Source organism: Mugil cephalus, chromosome 14 (genome assembly GCF_022458985.1).
Source record: "Mugil cephalus isolate CIBA_MC_2020 chromosome 14, CIBA_Mcephalus_1.1, whole genome shotgun sequence".
Lineage (NCBI taxonomy): Eukaryota > Metazoa > Chordata > Actinopteri > Mugiliformes > Mugilidae > Mugil > Mugil cephalus.
This window is the reverse complement of record NC_061783.1, coordinates 19,572,230-19,590,356: the sequence shown is the minus strand read 5'-3', so window position 1 is coordinate 19,590,356 and position 18,127 is coordinate 19,572,230. Positions and strand designations below refer to the sequence as shown.

General features: G+C 42.7%; 1 protein-coding gene across 1 annotated transcript in view; it reads right to left on the bottom strand.

Annotated features, from left to right (window-relative positions):
• The window catches only part of pkhd1l1.1 (PKHD1 like 1, tandem duplicate 1), a 47,941-nt gene that overhangs the window by 4,898 nt on the left and 24,916 nt on the right, over positions 1-18,127 (bottom strand). Inside the window, exons 40-71 of the mRNA XM_047604273.1 lie at positions 17,232-17,480; positions 16,858-17,007; positions 15,381-15,555; positions 14,731-14,887; positions 14,132-14,288; positions 13,785-13,994; positions 12,835-12,964; positions 11,552-11,793; positions 11,324-11,460; positions 10,195-11,224; positions 9,746-9,937; positions 9,345-9,496; positions 9,082-9,241; positions 8,057-8,219; positions 7,867-7,955; positions 7,001-7,164; positions 6,783-6,912; positions 5,787-5,905; positions 5,561-5,690; positions 5,230-5,403; positions 4,974-5,077; positions 4,267-4,393; positions 4,059-4,180; positions 3,872-3,962; positions 3,632-3,780; positions 2,484-2,606; positions 2,269-2,380; positions 1,775-1,891; positions 1,511-1,676; positions 567-799; positions 319-483; positions 66-223 (exon numbers count right to left, since the gene is read on the bottom strand). Of these exons, the coding sequence (XP_047460229.1) occupies positions 66-223; positions 319-483; positions 567-799; positions 1,511-1,676; positions 1,775-1,891; positions 2,269-2,380; positions 2,484-2,606; positions 3,632-3,780; positions 3,872-3,962; positions 4,059-4,180; positions 4,267-4,393; positions 4,974-5,077; positions 5,230-5,403; positions 5,561-5,690; positions 5,787-5,905; positions 6,783-6,912; positions 7,001-7,164; positions 7,867-7,955; positions 8,057-8,219; positions 9,082-9,241; positions 9,345-9,496; positions 9,746-9,937; positions 10,195-11,224; positions 11,324-11,460; positions 11,552-11,793; positions 12,835-12,964; positions 13,785-13,994; positions 14,132-14,288; positions 14,731-14,887; positions 15,381-15,555; positions 16,858-17,007; positions 17,232-17,480 (5,777 nt within the window). The remainder of the gene's footprint in view (positions 1-65; positions 224-318; positions 484-566; positions 800-1,510; positions 1,677-1,774; positions 1,892-2,268; positions 2,381-2,483; positions 2,607-3,631; positions 3,781-3,871; positions 3,963-4,058; positions 4,181-4,266; positions 4,394-4,973; positions 5,078-5,229; positions 5,404-5,560; positions 5,691-5,786; positions 5,906-6,782; positions 6,913-7,000; positions 7,165-7,866; positions 7,956-8,056; positions 8,220-9,081; positions 9,242-9,344; positions 9,497-9,745; positions 9,938-10,194; positions 11,225-11,323; positions 11,461-11,551; positions 11,794-12,834; positions 12,965-13,784; positions 13,995-14,131; positions 14,289-14,730; positions 14,888-15,380; positions 15,556-16,857; positions 17,008-17,231; positions 17,481-18,127) is intronic.

The window sequence follows — 18,127 nt, the reverse complement described above, 5'->3', positions numbered from 1 at the left end:
ATGGACGTTTAACTACAGGCGTCGCATTCAGAGCAGAGAGGTTTTCTCTCAGACTGTTCACAGACCTCAGACGGTTCAGCGTTGAGCATCATGAGGCGAAGCTTCTGGGGGCTGACGCTGGAGAAGTAGACGTCGAAGGAGCGGCCGGTGGCCACGATGCTGTGGAAGAGGGACACTCTCTTCTGGCAGGTGTAGCCGGCGCACCAGCCGTGATCCTGAGGACCTGGAAACACACACACAGACACACACATACACAACTTAATCCTCCCCCTTTTGGAACTGAAAGCTGAAAAGTAAAATTAAAAAATCTCGTCCTACCGTTGATCAGATCCACGAAGCCGTCTCCGAGGACGGCGACGGGGGACAGACGTCTGGTCTCAGTGTCCGAGTCCAGACTCTCGATCACCAGCATCCTGTAGTTCAGGTCGAAGCACTTGTAGCTCTGCCAGGAACTCACGTAGGTGCAGTTTTTCCTGATCACGCCTGAATGCAGCATTTTCATGGATTTAGTTTGCTGATTTTCTATTTCAACAGCCACTGTTAAGTTTCATCTTTGTCCTCGTTACCTTTGTGTGGAGCGATCTGGTCCACGGGGATCCGGCTCCCGTTGAGGGCGGTGAGCATGACTTTGGGGATGCGGTAGTCGCCCACCCCCCTCCTGGCATCTCCCCCCCACTCGTACTCGGACTGCGGCACCACAGCTCCCACCGCCCCCAGGAACGACCCGTCCAGGTCCTTCAGCATCGTCTTCTTCTTGGCGTCGCAGTCCATGTCCACGCAGTCAGACGGGTTCGCTTTACTGAGGCACAAACACACAATCAAGTTCAATGACTGAGCCGAAGCGAGTAGAGCTCCCCCTGGTGTCTGGCTGCAGTATAGCTCATAAGATCCAACTCCAAACAAAACTAAAACATGAAATACATTTTTTTCTTTCTTTCTGCTTTCCATCATTTTAGGTAGTTAATACAATGCTGATGCACGATGCTTCGTTTAAGTTGCAGAAACAGGATGTGACACTGTGAAGGCTACAAGTTGCCATGCCAACCGCTCTGTGAATTGCTCCCATAGGGAGACCGTAGGAGTTGGAAAAAATTTAATTAAATAAATAAGTTCAGTGTATAATTCAACATTTCTTTGTAACATTGTGGAGGTAGAACAGAGCAGAGAATAAATCAAAAGAAAAGTCTAGGTTAGGGGGGTGGGGTCATCGATAAAATAGCAGCAATTTGGCCAATTTCCTCTAGTGGGGGACACATTGTTCATATTTACATAGTCTATGATCAAGTTATGATTATAGCATAAAATATTAACATAAATTAATGTTAAACTGTGTTAAACTGTGTTAAACTACACAGTTCGCTTCTCTCCTGCTAGTATTGCAGCATGCGTCTCGGACGTCACTGGATTCATGTTAATACGTATTTAAAGAAATTTAAATTTGTGATGGAAAAATTGTGAGGGAATTTTAAAAAAATATATATAAAAAAAACGTCTAATCAACCAAACCTACCCCACATCCGCCCTGTGAATGAAGACTTTCGCCGCCTCCGTGCTGTCGACCATCTTTATTCCCGACACCTCCAGCGGGTGCTGCAGGTCCTCGTTCAGCGTGTTGGTGATGAACATGACGTTGGTCTCCCCGGAGCAGACGTCTCGGAAGTTGACGAACGTCGTGTCTGGGAATTGAAGCGAAAAAGAGAGTGGAGGGCTAAGAGGAACGCCGTCGGCAGAGATGTCGCATCGTTGTCCCGGTTAAGCCTGAGCCTGAGCTCACCTGTGACTTTCATCAGCCCCTTGATGGCGTTGTAGTTCATGTTCAGGTGATGAGGCTTCATCGGCGCCGTGTTGTGTCCGGATGCGAAATTGGGCCAAGAGATTCCAGATCTGCCTCCTGTGTGGAGCGAAAGTCACCAGATGAAGAGGTGACGGATTTCAACGTTATTTTCTCTAGTAATCTCTTATCATTCCAAACTTTGTGAAAATATTTAGAGCAAACCCAAAGTAAACTGAATGCTGTTCATGAACAGTGTGGAGCTCATTCATGGTCTTGGTCTCTTTTGAAAGACGAGACTCTGAAGTTTCTATCATAAAAGTCAGAATCACTCTAAGTGGTTTTGTTCTTGAGTGATCACAGTTAAATTTACTCAAACACAACTCGTCCACAGAGCTCTGATTGGATCAGCTGTCCATACACAGCTGAGTATTAAAGGGTTAAAACCACTGAAATCTTTTTCCAGTTGTCTCTAAGTTAAATGTTTAATGCGTCACCTTTGAGGGGTCTGGGGGCTCTGTGGCCGGAGGTGATGGCCGTGTTGAAGTCGCTGCTGGGGAGCGTGTCTGAACAGTTGAAGTTCGGGCTGCTGCCAACAATCAAGGCATTCTGGGAAATAAAAGAGGAGGATAGTGAGGTAAATGAATTAAAAAAACAAAACAAAAAAACAACCTCATCGAACAACGGTTAGAATCCAAATAAACCGTCTCACCTTAAATTCTAGCGGTTTATCGGCGTAGGCGTGGGTGACGGAGGGAGGGGCGTAGATGAGCGGCATGATGCCCATCCCGTTGTCCACGAGAGTCACGTTGGAAACGACGATTCTCATGATGGTCTGTGGTGAACGGAGGAAGAAGATTTGAATAACTTTGAGAATTTTAGATCCTTATTTTGCATGAGACTCAAACATGAACACACTGTGTGAAGCACTTTAAAATGACTTTATTGCTTCATCTAAGTAAACTTGAGACTCATTTCATAAAGGTTTAGTTGTTGGTTTTATTAGATGAATGATCTGATTAAAAAGGTTCTTGTTGGTGGTTTAGAGTCGATATTCACACTGTTAACAATACATTTGTACAATACCTCACCTTTCTGTAACAGATAGTTACTTATGTTGTAACGCACATTTTACACCTTTTTAATCTTTCCAAGTATATAATATATATTTGGTTCTGCCTCTATTACTTTTACATTTGTTCATATGCATATTTTGTAAAATTTTAGTTTTTTTTTTTAATTTTATTTTACTCGATTTTTACTTATATTTTAATTTAATGTAATTTTAAGTTTTGTTTTATTTCATCTCATGGTATTTATTTTTTAAATTATTTTGTTTTTTAACTACCTTCATCTATTTTTCTTTTTTCTTGTGGCTCTCAAGTGTATTTCATAAATTTTATATTTTATTTTATTATTTTTAATTACTTTATTATTATTTTTTAACTATCTTCACCTGTTTTTCTTTTTATTAGTGGTTCTTAACTGTGTTTTTTTTTTAACTGCCTTCACCTATTATCATTTTTCTCAAGAGTGTTTTATATATTTTTAAATTATATTACTTTTTTAAATTATTTTATTTATATGATCTATCTTCACCTGTGTTTTATATATTTCTTATTTTATTTATTTATTTTAATTATTTTACTTTTATTTTTTAACCATCTTCATTTATTTTTCTTTTTACTGATGGTTCTTTAAGAGTTCAGCCTGCATTTGTAAATTATAAACTGTGCCTAATTGCTTGCCTGGGTAAATAAAGGTTAAATAAAATGAATAAATCGTGTTTTTTTTTTTTTTTTTTTTTTTTTAAGTCTGTCTAAGTCTAAATCTGAAGGACATAAATCAGTGTTTTCATACCTGGAAGTAGATGCCGTAGTCGAAGCTCCTCCAGATGAAGAATCCCCGGATGAAGCTGCAGCCCGGCAGCCCGTCTTTGTTCAGGTAGATCCCGTAGAGACCTCCGTGAGCCTCGTTCTGAGTCCACTCCTCGTTCTCATTCAAAGTGCCTGCACGAGCACGATGCACGAGTGATGACTTAAAACTTGTTACACCTGTATGAGACCTGTATCTAGTCATTATATTTTATATTTACGTTACCTGGGCACGGTTCACCATCGATGCGATAAGCCACTCTCTCATATCCGGCCACGATGTTGTGCTGCAGGACGACGTTCGTCCCCTCGTTGACCTAACACACACACACACACACACACACACAGCCTAGATTAACGCCTAAACGCACACATATTTAAACCAGCTGCTGGTGTATTTTGAGAAGACAAACCTCGATGGCAGCGTTCCAGTCGTAGTTGAAGGGCTCCTCTCTGTCCTGGTAGGATCCCGGCCACAGCGTCATCATCACCAGGTTCCTCCTCACCGTGATCTTATCGCCCCAGATTCTGATTCCTGCAAACACAGACGCACACTTGGTCAAACTAATCCTTTTAATCATTTCTGGCTGCATGCAGTAAACTCTTCGAGGCGGCGTTTACCTTCTCCCACAGTGTGGTGCACGATGTTGTCGTCGACGTTCAGTCCTTCTGTCCCGAAGACGCCGATGGCCGGAGAGAAGCCGTCGTGGAAGGCGCAGCCCTGGAGGTAGGACTCGTCCTCTGAGACCTGTCAACAGAAATGAAACAATGTTTACATTTTAATGATTTAACATCAGGAGCTACTGAAGATACACGGGATGAATTAATCCTGAATTAGGATCAGAAAACCTTTATTTGTCCCGCAATGGGGAAATTGCAGTTTGTAACAGGATGCATAGAGTAAGACAAATAACAAGAATAAAGGATGGATTGTGTGAAAGATAAATAATAAGATATAAAGAAGAATAGAATAAACAATATACAAGTGTTGGCATATATGCAAAAAGTATTAAATTACACAGACTCAGACAAGATTGAAACAAGAAAATGATTTCAACCTATTTTTGCTATAAATCTATAAAAGTTTTCTTTAATTGAAACTGTATGAAAATGTATCAAAATGTATCAAAATAAAAAGAATAAAACAGAAAGAAGAATTCTTGTGTTACAGTATTTCAATAAATCATTTTAGCAAACAGCATATGTGACTGTATTTTAAGTACAGATTAAACATCCCAGTCTGATTTAATGTCCATGTAGACCTGTAATCTTTGTGTGTGTGTGTGTGTGTGTGTGTGTGTCTGTGTGTGTGTGTGTGTTGTTTATACCTTTCCCAGGTTGAGGAAGGCCACAGAGTAGCGAGGGTCGGTGTAGTCGGTCCATCCCTCCTGACCAGAGCGGAAGAACTCCACGTTCCTGATCTGAGCTTTGCCTTCAGGATTAAAACATCCCATTAATTAAACTATGAAATAATTTAATAATCTAAGATGCAACACAGGGTTAAATGTGAGCCTTTTTATTTCTGCAGAAACTGGATGTAAATGAATCAGATTTAAGCCGCTGGGGTGAAGGAGGCAGACTCGCCTTTATAGTCGATTCCTGCCCAGGAGTAGGCGCCGACCAGCAGCCTGGCTCCGTACGACTCGGCCTTCATGTCTGGATACTCTTCACCGATGATCTTGATGTTTCTGGTCAGGAGGCCGACATTAGCGGCCAGCATGTAGGAGAGAGACGTACCTGGCACGGAGTGAGTCTCACCTGTAGATGCAGGAAAGAAGGTTTCAGAAAATTCTCCACTAATCCACTCTATCTATCAGACACTGTGTATTTTAAAGGTTTTCAACACTAGCAACATGCTTTTATGAACTTTACAGACTACTGAGACACATTAAAATGATTTCATGTTTTAACCGACCGATGTGAGTGTAGGCCAGAGGCTGGTTCAGGGTCAGGACGAGGCCGTTCGCTGACACCGAGGTGATCTGACGTTTTTCTGTCTCCTGTGCGTCGTAGCTGGAGGTGGAGATAACAACCTCGTCTCCAACCTGCACACATTTATCGCATTGGTACAAAAAATAATAATGTGGAAGAAAGAGAAGTGACTGACGTTATAGTCAGAATTAGAATTAGAAGACACAGACCTGCCAGTCGACGGATTTCTGCAGAGTCAGAGTTGTGGATCCAGCCACAGATGTAGCAGCAAGTTTGGTGTGATAAACGTTGTGGGGTTGTCCATAGAGCTCCAGGGTACCAAACACACCTGTAAGATAAGATAAGGTTAAGTTTATATAAGATAAGATAAAGTTTATATAAGATAAGCTTCAGTTCAGTTAAGTTTGTATAAAATAAGTTAAGTTAATACAAGATAAGGGTAAATTAAGTTAGAGTCAAATTGGTTGAAGATAAAGTTAAGTTAAGTTAAGTTAAGTTAAGTTAATACAAGTTAAGTTTAAGTTCAAGTTAAGTTAAGTTAAGTTAAGTTAAGTTAATAGAAGATAAAGTTAAGTTAAGTTAAGTTAAGTTAAGTTAAGTTAAGTTAATACAAGATAAGGGTAAATTAGGTTAAAGTCAAATTGATAGAAGATAAAGTTACGTTAAGTTAATACAAGATAAGTTTAAGTTCAAGTTAAGTTAGGTTAATATAAGATAAAGTTAAGTTAAGTTAAGTTAAGTTAAGTTAATACAAGATAAGTTTAAGTTCAAGTTAAGTTAAGAGAAGATAAAGTTAAGTTAAGTTAAGTTAACTTCTGGAATCATCTGGCACAAACTTTTTTAATTATAACACTATGCAGGAAAGTTATTATTAAATTATTTTAATAATTTAACTGAAATATTAATTCTTTCTTCACATGGATATCAAACATGAATATACAATCTTGGAAAAAGGACACCATCGAAAGCACAAACATATAGTTATTTATGATACTGTGAACTTTAAAGAAACAGGATGAAAGAAGAAAATCCCATCAAATCTTTTCAGAGACACCAAACATCAAAAGTTAAAAACTGTCCGAAGCAACTTTAATTTTTTTTTTGTGGCATATTATAAACAAAGCAAACGATTATTACTAACTTTATAATCTGGTAGGAATTGGGTTCTATCTACTCCAGGCTAGAAGCTGACACTGTTTTCTTACCCAGGACCTTGGATCCCTGGTTGGGTCCACCCGGCACCGACCAGTCAGGAGTGCGGTGGTTCCCTCTCAGCTTGATGTGCAGCTGACCTCTGAACGGCTCGTCGTCCCATCCTGCAATCAGCCTGCCGCCCTGAAACGTATTAACCCCAATTAACCTTTCAGCTTTTCAAAAGAGACGGCGCCGTCCTCCGTCCATCCTGAGAGCGAGATCAAATTACCTGAATGGAGACGTACACGGCGTCGATCACCACCGTCCTGTACTCGGGTGTGGACCGGGTCTGTCTGGTGGACGAGCTGTTCATGGTGTCGGGGATCTCCAGGACTCCGACGACGGTCAGCTTGTTGAGAGGAGGAGTGTCGCTGTCCAAGACGACCCACTGACCTGTGGAAGGGCCGGGACCCAGAGACGTTTGAGTCAAAATAATAAAAGCATCAGTCGTTTTTTTTTAATTGTAGTTATGTCACCAGATGTTTTCTTTCTCTCATATTCATCTTACATGGAAAGAAATCCCTTCATTTTGATTCCGATTAGGTTCAAAAAGCAATTTTTTTTAAAGACTATAGCAATTGACTGCATATACCATGGACAAACCCATCTTGACGTCACCTATTGGATTCAGAACCTCGAAAATGAAGCCCAAAGTGGGCGGAGCCTGTGGTTGCCATGTTGGATGAGCTTTACTCCGCCCACACTCACATATTCCAAATATGGACATGGAAGGTTGTGTTGGGGCGGAGCTAAAGCAGCCTGGATGTTGAGACCCGCCCACCCAACTCTCGGCTACCTGTTAGCTCAGGCTACCACCTGTCACTCAAAGCGGGAACGTCCTTAATTATGTAAAATATTAAACCTAAATAAAAAATAAATGAATGAGTTAGAAAAAAAAATCATCCCCCGTGCAGTGGAGACGAAAATAGTTTTCTGTATCAGGCCTAAACATGTTTAATAATGTTGTAAATTTGGTCTTTCTAACGTGGGGGTCTATGGGGATTTGCTCCCTTTTGGAGCCTCTAGTGGCCACTTGATGAACTGCAGTTTTTTGCACTTCTGTCTGGACTTCATTGCTCAGACCCGGCACGTTACCTGATGGAATGACCACGTCAGCGCCCTCTTTTGGTACGGTGAAGTTGTTTTCAGCTGAGCCTTCCCAGAACGAAGCATCAGACCACCGACTGGAAAAAAAACAAACAAAACACACACAAAAAGAGAGAGTCAGGAACCAGACCCGGGTACATGTGTCTCAGGTCTTGTTGCAGCTGGGACCTAAACATACATGAAGTTGTCCGGCCGGCGGCTGGGCAGGGGGGCGAGCGTGGCCGGAGGCGGAGGGATGCACTTGGGGAAGAAGCAGCGGTAGACGGCGAAATCTATCGCCACGTCGGTCAGGGAGCGATCAACGCTGTTGCGGCGCCTGCGCTGGCTCTTCTTTCCAGACACTGCAGAAACAAAAAAGGATGTGAGTGAGTCACCAAATGTTCATGCGACACATTAAAATACTGCCTGTTCAGTTTAGTGGACACAAAAATCCTAAAGCTTGTAACGTTACAAATTAAATAAGGACAATGATAATAAGGCAGGTCTAACTGGACTTAATTTTTAAACAATATAAAATAGAAAACACGAGGTCATTTTGAAAGCGCTGCAGGTAAAACAATGACAAAAGTTTCTTCTCTTTAAAGAAACCTTATTTAAATATCTATTAAGTGGCATAATAAAGTCAGTAAAACATTAAGTTCTTATTTGTTTTGTCCATAAAATGTCACAAATATGTGAAAGATTGATGTTGCTGCTTGGGGTATCCAGATGGGAATGACTGAAATAACTGTTACCCGATGCTTTGGGCATCTAATTTTAGTAAAAACAAATACAACCACAAATGTGATCTCACAGTTGAATATTCCAAATATGGACATTGGGGGTTGTGTCGTACATTGAGACCCGCCCACCCAACTCTCTCACTCAAAGTGGGAATCCCCTTAATTATGCAGAATTTGAATGAATAGTGAAATAAACTATTGAGACCAAAATCGTTTTTTTTTTTTTTTATTTTAAACATGTTTAATAATGCTGTAAAGTTGGACTTTTTAACATGGGGGTCTATGGGGATTTGCTCCCTTTGGAGCCTCTAGTGGCCACTCGATGAACTGCAGTTTTTTGCACTTCATTGCTCAGACCCGGATGTTGCCGCTTGGTCTGGATAGAAAGATTTAAAAGTTATTTATACAATGTGCCATAACAGTAGCACGCAAATTCAGCAGATAAATTACTTTTACTAATTTATAAATAAGTGTGACTGACTGATGTAGTAGAGGTTGTTGGTGGCCTCGTCAAAGAACCAGTCTCCGTTGACGTTGTTGCTGAAGCTGAGCGGCGCCGTCGAGCCGTTCCTCATGTCAGTGATGCGGAAGCTGTCTGGACTCTGGGTGAAGTTGTGGTTGATGATGATGTACTGATCCGTCTGCACGACAAAGGACAAAAAAAAAAAAAACAGTGTAAGATGTGCATATTTAGCATCATCACATCTCATAAAGGGTCTTTTTATTTATTTCTTTATTTTTTACCTTGAAGCCGTAGAACTTTGCACTATAAGTGATGTTGGTGATGTGATCCATGTTCTCAAAGTACCAGTTGTAGGTTTGTCCAGAGGGCAGCAAGGCCATCCAGCCCAACTTATGGGTCATTCTCTTCTTCAGATAAGGGACAACACTGCTCCCTGAGTTTAAAACAACACACAAGAAGCATCAGCCTCCGGGTCGTACTTTAAAACAAACTGGAAATGTTAAATTTTTTAATGATTTTTGACATGTGCGAACAAGCTTATGAATGCACTGGAATAGAAAGAATTAGCACCACAATAAAAGCAAATCCCTGCAATTCCCATCAGTCACCACTAGAGGTCAATGAAAGCATCTTCCACAGCAGATTTAAAAGTAACAGAGCTTTTATTTTATTTTATTTTAACCATGTGAGTTGGTTAAGATGACATCTTTGGCCTTCAGAGAATTCGGTGTGGGATTGTTGAAAGCCAGACGGTGGAAGTTGACGGTGTGATCGCACACAGCGCCGGGGAAACCCACACTCCACTCGTCACTCTGTTTACAGTGAGCGGGGTCCAGCAGGGCGCTCATGGGCACGACTTTGTGGTCGACGGTGCCTGAAAACAAGAAAATAAAAATAAATAAATAAAGAGTATTGGAGAATTAAACAGTTTTCGCATGAAATGTCATTAAAAACATCACTGACATTTGATCTTGACCCATATTTATTCACTTTTAATTATTTTAACTAAGTTTTTTACTTATATACCTAAGTCTGCACAGATCCCAGAGAGATATGACATTTCAACCTGTCTCCTTCACCACTGTTAGTTACAATATGAGCTACATTTGGACAGAGCTGGGGGCTGTGTACCTGTGAGGGAGCCGTCCGTGTCCACCAGCTGCACCTCGTGTTCCCACCTGAAGCCGGCCTTGTTGGGCGAGTTCACGTACTGGATGCCGCCGAACTTGACGGGCCAGCCGCCGCAGCGATCCACGCACGTCCCGTCCACCGAGGTCACCCCGATGGCCGTGCAGGAGCCGCGGTCGAAGTTGACGAACTTGGTGTCGAGGACGCTCATGCCGTCGTCGAACGGCGCGATGACGCCCCGGCGCGTGCAGTAGTCGCTCCCGAGCCCGAGCTCGTCCACGTGGCCCACGATCGTGCTGTTGGACACCGCCGCCCCTCCCTCCTCTCCGAACCCGCTCACCGCCCACCGGAAGATGCGCTTGCCCTCCACGCCGGCCTTCTCGTTGTTGACCATGACGAAGCCGTTGAACTGCACGGCGCCCACGTTCACCCACTCGGCGCCCTTCTCGCAGTTCCACGTGGTGAGGGAACGGAAGACGGCCGGCTCCGGGGTCTTGGAGTTGCAGCCGCCGTCCTTCATGGGAAAATACTCCTGGAAGATCCAAAGCCCGAACCAGCCCTGGGAGTGCACGGTGTTGTTGTAAAACTCCCCCAGGGGAACCCTCTTCTGGCAGATGTTGGCGTCGTAGGACGGGCCGTCGGGGTGGTCGTGCATGCGGTACCAGAAGCCGAAGTGGGTGCCCCCCGCGGCGACGTTGTGGCGGACGATGTTGTTCGGGTTGGTGACCCAGTAGGCGGCGGGGGTGACGTCGTCGTTCAGGAGGCTGGTGCTCTGCTTGACGAACACGGCCAGGTTGTACTGCAGGATGTTCTCCGTCTCGATGCCGTCCTCTATGAAGAAGGCGCCGCCCATGATGTCGTAGATGACGTTGGACTCCACCAGCAGCCTGTGGGTGTTGTGGATGGTCACGGCCCTGTTGAAGGTCTGGTGGATGGCGCAGCCCCTCACATACGACTTGTAGTTGACGTCTCCCATCAGGTGCCAGTGGATGGGGTAACGGCCCAGCCTGAAGGCCTGTCCAGCGTGGAAGATCTGCGGCGCAACAACAGAAAGACGTCCGCCTGATTAAAACTTTTTTAACTAGCGTGGTTATGCGGGGTTATCATATCTTCACGATAAGCAAGACTTCACCTCAACATATTCCAATCGACCAATTGCAAGATTTTCATTGGGCCTGGGTGCGTGGAACATGATACAGCCTCCAAACTGGTCACTGCCGACCTCCTCTCCAAACCGTCCCTGGAAACAGGTCTGCGTGGCAAATTCACCTGGAGCGCACAAAAGATTTTTTTAACACACGTGATGACAGAAAAAACTCAACACGTTAAAGAGCTTAGGGTCGATTAATAAACTCGGCACCTGTGTTGAAGCCGGCGGGACAGGCTTCGATCTCGTCGTTCCATTCTAGGTTTTGGGAACCTCGCACCACGATGTTCCTGGTGAGCAGACCCACTTCGGCCCTGCCTTCAAACACGGTGCCGTCGGGGAGCGTGACCGTCACCCCGAGGTGAGTGTACTCCAGGGGTGCGTTCAGGGTGAGGGTCCTTCCGTCGGACGACACGGCGGCGATCCTCCTCACCTCGTTCTCTTTCTGACTGTGTCTGAAGGAAAGAAAGCGAAACATTGGTGTTCACCTCGTAGCGTAGCAGTATTTCATCACTATATAATAAAATACAGTCATGCTAATACACGTACCCATGTGCCCTTAAGGCATGGTTTTTGTTGCGCTGTTGAGACATATTTCCACTTTACTGGATTCAGTAAACCAAAGGTATAATTTGACATGTCCTCTGTGTTATGACCCTGTTATGAAACAACCTGTCACACGTCAGCCTCCAGGTCTCATTGTAATTATGCACTCAGGATCACCTCTGGCTCACAGCAGAAAGTCATACATGCAAAATATGCTCCTTCTTCAGCCTATTTGTCCTTTTTAATTAATAGAATCAGACAACTCTGTCATTTAATTTTAAATAATAAAGATAAATAAATCAAATAATAAAATTAAATGGCTGCTCACACTCATTGACTGTATATACTATTGACAAACCCATCATGACGTCATCATCACTCATTGGATTTTGAACCTTGAAAATGAAGCCTGAAGTGGGCGGAGCCCGTGGTCGCCATGTTGGATGAGCTTTGCTCCGCCCACACTCAAAATATGGACATGGACAATTTTTGGTCTTTTTAACATGGGGGTCTATGGGAATTTGCTCCATTTTGGAGCCTCAAGTGGCCACTCGAGGAACTACAGCTTTTCAGTTTCCGTTTGTTGCTGCTGTGCTACACTAGGCTAGTCAGCTTAATAGCATGAGTAGTTATTTTATCTTCCTTTCTCCACAATAATCTGATTTAGCATTTATATGTGATAGAAATCCAATTAATGAAAACTCTGACCAATAAATAGACTTTTTAAATATAAAAGGGCAATAAATATATAAATTATGTTCATGCTAAGCTATCTGACCAGCTCCTTTATTAATTGCTTTTAAATAAAAAACTACTCACTTTTAATAATTTAAAGGGGAAAAGGGTAAATTAAGATATATCAAGTGTCTACCAAATACATAGTTTTAAGTTGTTGTTTTTTTTGAGTTTATAGGATTTTAAGCTTCATTAACCGGAGGCCTCGTCTGTACCTGTGGCCGGTGGAGGCGATGACGATCTCATCCCCGACCTTCCATGTGACTGCCTTCATCAGGGTCAGCGTGGACGAGCCGCTGGTCGCTGTCTGGGCCAGATGTGTCCAGGGGACAGGAACAGGAATACCTGGAGAAACAGGTCGTCAAACAATGAGTCACACCTGAGGAGGCCAGGTGTGGTGTCACTTATAATAACAGCCCTGCAGGATAAAATACTCCTATTACTGTGTCGGCCTACAATTACACGACATGACGGCATGTGGCCACGGTTTTATTTGAGCCAAAACTTTCCGTTCTCTGTTGTTTAGTCTCTGTTATTTCTGGATCTGCGGGAGATGATTGTAATTAAAAGGCTAAATTTGATCAAAATATGTTCCAAGTATTAGAACATGAGGCGGCAGAATTTAGCTGTTTCTGTTTGAGTTGGAGCTTAATTAAATCACTTTTATTGAATCTTATGTCTTCACTAAATCCTAAATATGGATGACTAAAACTAAAAGATGCAGACAAAATGCATTAAAATGTTCAGGGATTAAATACTTTAGAATGAATATTTCAGTTTTAATTTACCCCTGACTCATCATTTTATTCCCTTTTTAGTTATTTTAAGTGCGTACTTTTAAAATGTATTAATTTATGTATTTATCACTGTATTCACGCCTATATTATTTTCCCTTTGTGTTTATTTCCCCGTATTTATTGTGCAGCTTTTTGAAAAGAAATGAAGCTTTTTAATGCATCTAAGAAGAAGATTTTAAAGGAATCGTGCAGGTTTTGGATACTCTGCACATTCAGAAGCTAAAGCTAGGAGACACCTTAACTTAACATAAGAAAAACATTAAAATACCTTCGAACAAAGCCAGACGAGCTGTTTTCCCTAAGGTTTCCAGCCATGTGAGAAGCTAAGCTAACCTTGTGTGCACAGATGTATTTGCGTGTGTTTGTACCGTGGAGGTCCAGTATTCCCTCTCTGACAGCAAGCGTCTTGGTTCCGTAAACAGGAAGTTCAGGTGAGCGCAGGTGTCCGTGAAGCGTGATTATGGCCTTGTGCTGGAATGGCGCCCCCTCCTGGCCGATCTGGAGCCGCCCGCCGTCCGTGATCAGGATGTTTTCAGCCTGCAGCTCGATGTCCGCCTCATCAAACACCAACGTCCCACCTGAGCACAAAGAAACAGCAGATGACGGAGCGAACGTTAGAAAAGGAAATATGAACACTTAAAAATCTATAAATTTAAATGTATTAATGCTTGTGCTGTATTTTTATTAAAGCACGATGTGTGAATGGCGTCTGCACCTTGAATGAGGAGCATTTTGAGCACAGGGGTGCTGGTGTCGAGCAGGATGGTCTGGCCTTCGGTGATGACGGCAAATGAGCCCTTCTCAGGTGGAGACAGGCCTCCCCACGTGAACCTGGACGACCACACGTCGATGTACAAGAAGTCGGCATTATCCTGCACGAAGTCGCAACAATAAAAACAAAAATTAGAATTGAATCTGATAACAATAATAATAATAATGATTTATCGCAGGACCCCTAAACTGATGGAGAGATTGAGCAGGGACCCTCTAAAGCCTAGTGCTATTTATGAAGATATATTATTATTATTATCATTTTGCTTTAAATAGTTGGCTGATGGGAGCAAAGTGCACTGTGTTATCTTCCGCTTCTCTTCTGCTAATTGTGCAACGTGCATCTGGGATTTTACCTGGGGACTGAATAGGCTCTCGGCCAATTGCGGTGAACCTCAGCGTGTAATATGTGTATTTAAAGAAATAATGTGTATTTAAAGAAATTTAAAATTGTGTGGGGGAATATATATATAAAAAATATCTAATCAACCAAAGATTTTGCCACTAAACGAAACAAGAACACGCCTCCTTCTCCTCTCGTACCATCTTGGCGATGCCTCGGTCTCCGATGCTGACTCTGACTTTGGTTTCCTGAGACTTTCTCTGAGAGTTCGTCACACAGACGATGTGCGTGTTGTTGGCCGACTGGACGTCACACACAGACCCAGCGATCGTCACGTTGACTTCGTTCATGTTAGTGCTGTAACACAGGAGGGAATGAGTGGACAGATTAATAACCGATGTCTGACACGTCTATTAAATGTGTATATGAAATAATGCATGAACCATTATCTGAGGTATATTATAATGCACAATTTAGAACTTGTTATTAAACTTATTGCATGTGAGGCAGGGCCTCACTTTAGTATCTGATCTGGTTGCATTTATTTTGCATAAAGAAATGTCATATTTCCATATTATAATGTAACTATGGTTAGTTGTGTTTTTATTTTGTATGTAAAACTGCATGCAGGAGTTTCCTCCTTCTTCTTCTCCTCCACTCAAATTTTTATTTTGTTTTATTTTTTTTTATATTTGGAATCGCGATCTGCATAACGTCACAGAAAGACTTCCCATGACAGAGTCACACATGTGTAACCTGAGCGTTTAGTTCCTGAGCAGTGCTCCATAATATGGGTGCGTCCCTGTTGTTGTGTCATCGGTTTACAGCACCCTCTCCTCCTTTACTGCACCTGAAACCGGAGCCGGTGATCGTGAGCCGGGTGCCTCCGGCCGTGCCCCCCCGCCGTGGAGACACCTCCGAGACGACGGGAGTCAGCAGAGACCTGTAGGTGAAGCCGCTCGACACGTTGACGGCGTCGGACGGGTTGATGACGGCGACGGCGCAGCTCACCTCCGCCTGCGTTCCTGAGAGCAGACGGGACGAGACGGACACAGTCAATACGGGGCCGAAGGAGTCGAGATGTTTGAGATGAAAGCAGTCTCATCATCCGTGACAGGTCATTGTCTACACCTGACGCGCTTGTTACGACATTCCCCCGTAGACACGGTCTGTCTGCGTCGGGGCGCTTAGAGTTCAGCACAGACGCAGGACTTGTTTGTCAGAATGAGCGGAGAACCAAAAATATCAGAAACCAGCAGGAACACATTCTTTCTGTGGGAAAACTCGTCAAAGACGGTGAAGAGATAATGAGCCCCTTTCATGTTTGAGAGGGTTAATGAGGCACAGCTGAAGAGTCACAACTAGTTTGTTAATGTAACAAAAGTTAAATCTACACATTGTTAGTGTCCTACTAAATAAACGGGGTCCAGAGGAGCCAACGTAGACCCCGTGATGAGATCACACCTTTAATTAAAGTCACGTTTAGCTTCAAGAGTTGAAGTTTAATAGAAGTTTAATAGATTTTTATTACTGTTTCAATAAGAAAGAACTTGACCGTCTCCAAGTCCAACCAAGTCCTCAGATCTTGTGCAGTCATATCTGGTTAACGGCTACTACCCACACATTTTAAGACCAGAGGTGATAGTTTTTTTTTATTCTGTAGCCTCCAGACTGTGGAAAAGCACTTAAACACTCTTTTTTTTTTAAACAGGTCTTCAGTACATTGTAACCTTATGGCTTTTTTAAATCTGGGTTTCAATCTTCTTATGTTTTTTTTTTTGTCTTTGTGTCTGTTTTTTATTGCTGTGTCTGAAAATGTCCCCAATTTTAGCTTTTTATGAATGAGGAAAAAAAAAGTTGCGCACAGACTACAGTTACGGTAGCCGGTGGCGCTACTATTGACATTACAGTAAATATGTCAAAATAACTGAAGCCGTTATTGTCCCTGTTTCTTCATTTCAACTCTGTAACATTTATTTATTTTTTCTTTAATTTTTTTATCTTTTCCACAATCATTATATTATAATATTTACTCATTCCTCTCTCAACCAGTAGAAAATGCTTTGAACACTTGATACCATGATATACATTTTTGGTCGTACCACCCAGCCCTGTCTTGATCCCTCTCATCCCATCCTCTACCTTTCCCTCCCCCTAACCTGGTCAAAATAAACTTATGGTGTAATTCCACCTTGACGGTATGTGACCTGAAAAATTCAGACAAGTTTCACACAGACAAACTAAAATGTTAATCATAAATCTTTGCCGGTCTCTTCTCTCCTGGATTTTGACTAAAAGACTAAGACACTTTTAAGGACCTCCCGTACCGTTGTTGGGCGGAGACTCGCAGTACAGACGGCTCGACGTCGACATCTCTCTGTTCACCTCACACTCCTCGCCACAGATCAGCACGGTGGAGTTATGAGGGTCGAACCCGGAGCCCTGGACGGAGAGCAGAGCACCGCCACCAAAACTACCTGAGGAGGAGGACAGAGAACTCAAGTTATAATACTAAAAAAAAAAAAAAAAAAAAAAGCGTGTGGAGGATTAAATCAAAGACAAAACAGAATATGAGAATAAAAAGTGGGACCTAAAAAACAATATGCACATGCAAACCTGATATTATATGAAATGTGCACATACTTCATTGCAATAGATGCACCTGCTGCAACATGAATACAGTTTGTTTGTCTGTGCTCACCCTCGCTGGGCTGCACGCCGCTGAGACTCAGCTCGTAGGTGAACACGACGTCGGACCGGGCGCGGCCTTTGTCCCTGTGGTGCAGCGTGACCGGGTAGGTTCCCCCCGGGTTGTTCCCCGCGGTGCACGTGACCCGCGTGTCAGAGGCCGCGGACACGTTGCAGGGGACGTTGTTAATGGTGACGGACACGAGGTGAGAGTGGTTCCCGAACCCTGAACCTGTCAGGGTGAGGACGGAGCCACTCGGCCCTGTGGGAAAAGAACATCGACCGATTGACACATGAGTGATGGGTGACGTTTCAGACCCTGAAGGGTTAAATAAAGGAGTTTCTAACAGAAATAAAGCAACATAATTCTTTGTTTTTCTTCTGATTGAAATTTTTTCATATTACTTTACTTTTTTGCATCGACTCCTTTTACAAATTTTTTACATAAAAAGTAGCTTATTGTATTATTTTATGCAGCTACAGCCTCCTAGCATGATATTTCCTTTTTTCTTACTGTGTCGCTATGACTACAGGATTTAGACCAGGGGGCCACATAAACCCCCCAAAAATTTCTAATTTAAGAAAAAGAACTGAAATTTCTTGTGTTACGTCCGCAACACTCTCTAAAACTCTGAAAAAATGCAGTTAATGTTTTCAGTGTAGATTTTTCACTTTGCAAACTAATCCCCTAGTGGGACCACAGAGGTACTGCACGGGGAGGGGGTCGCAAAATCTTTGGTTGATTAGACATTCTTTATATATATTTTTTTTTATTTTCCCCCAACAATTTTTCCTTCACAAATGTATATTTCTTTAAATACATATTAAGATAAGATAATACTTTATTAATCCCCATTGGGGAAATTCAAAACAAAGATTAGTGATTCATTGTCCTGAGCTACTTTTAGA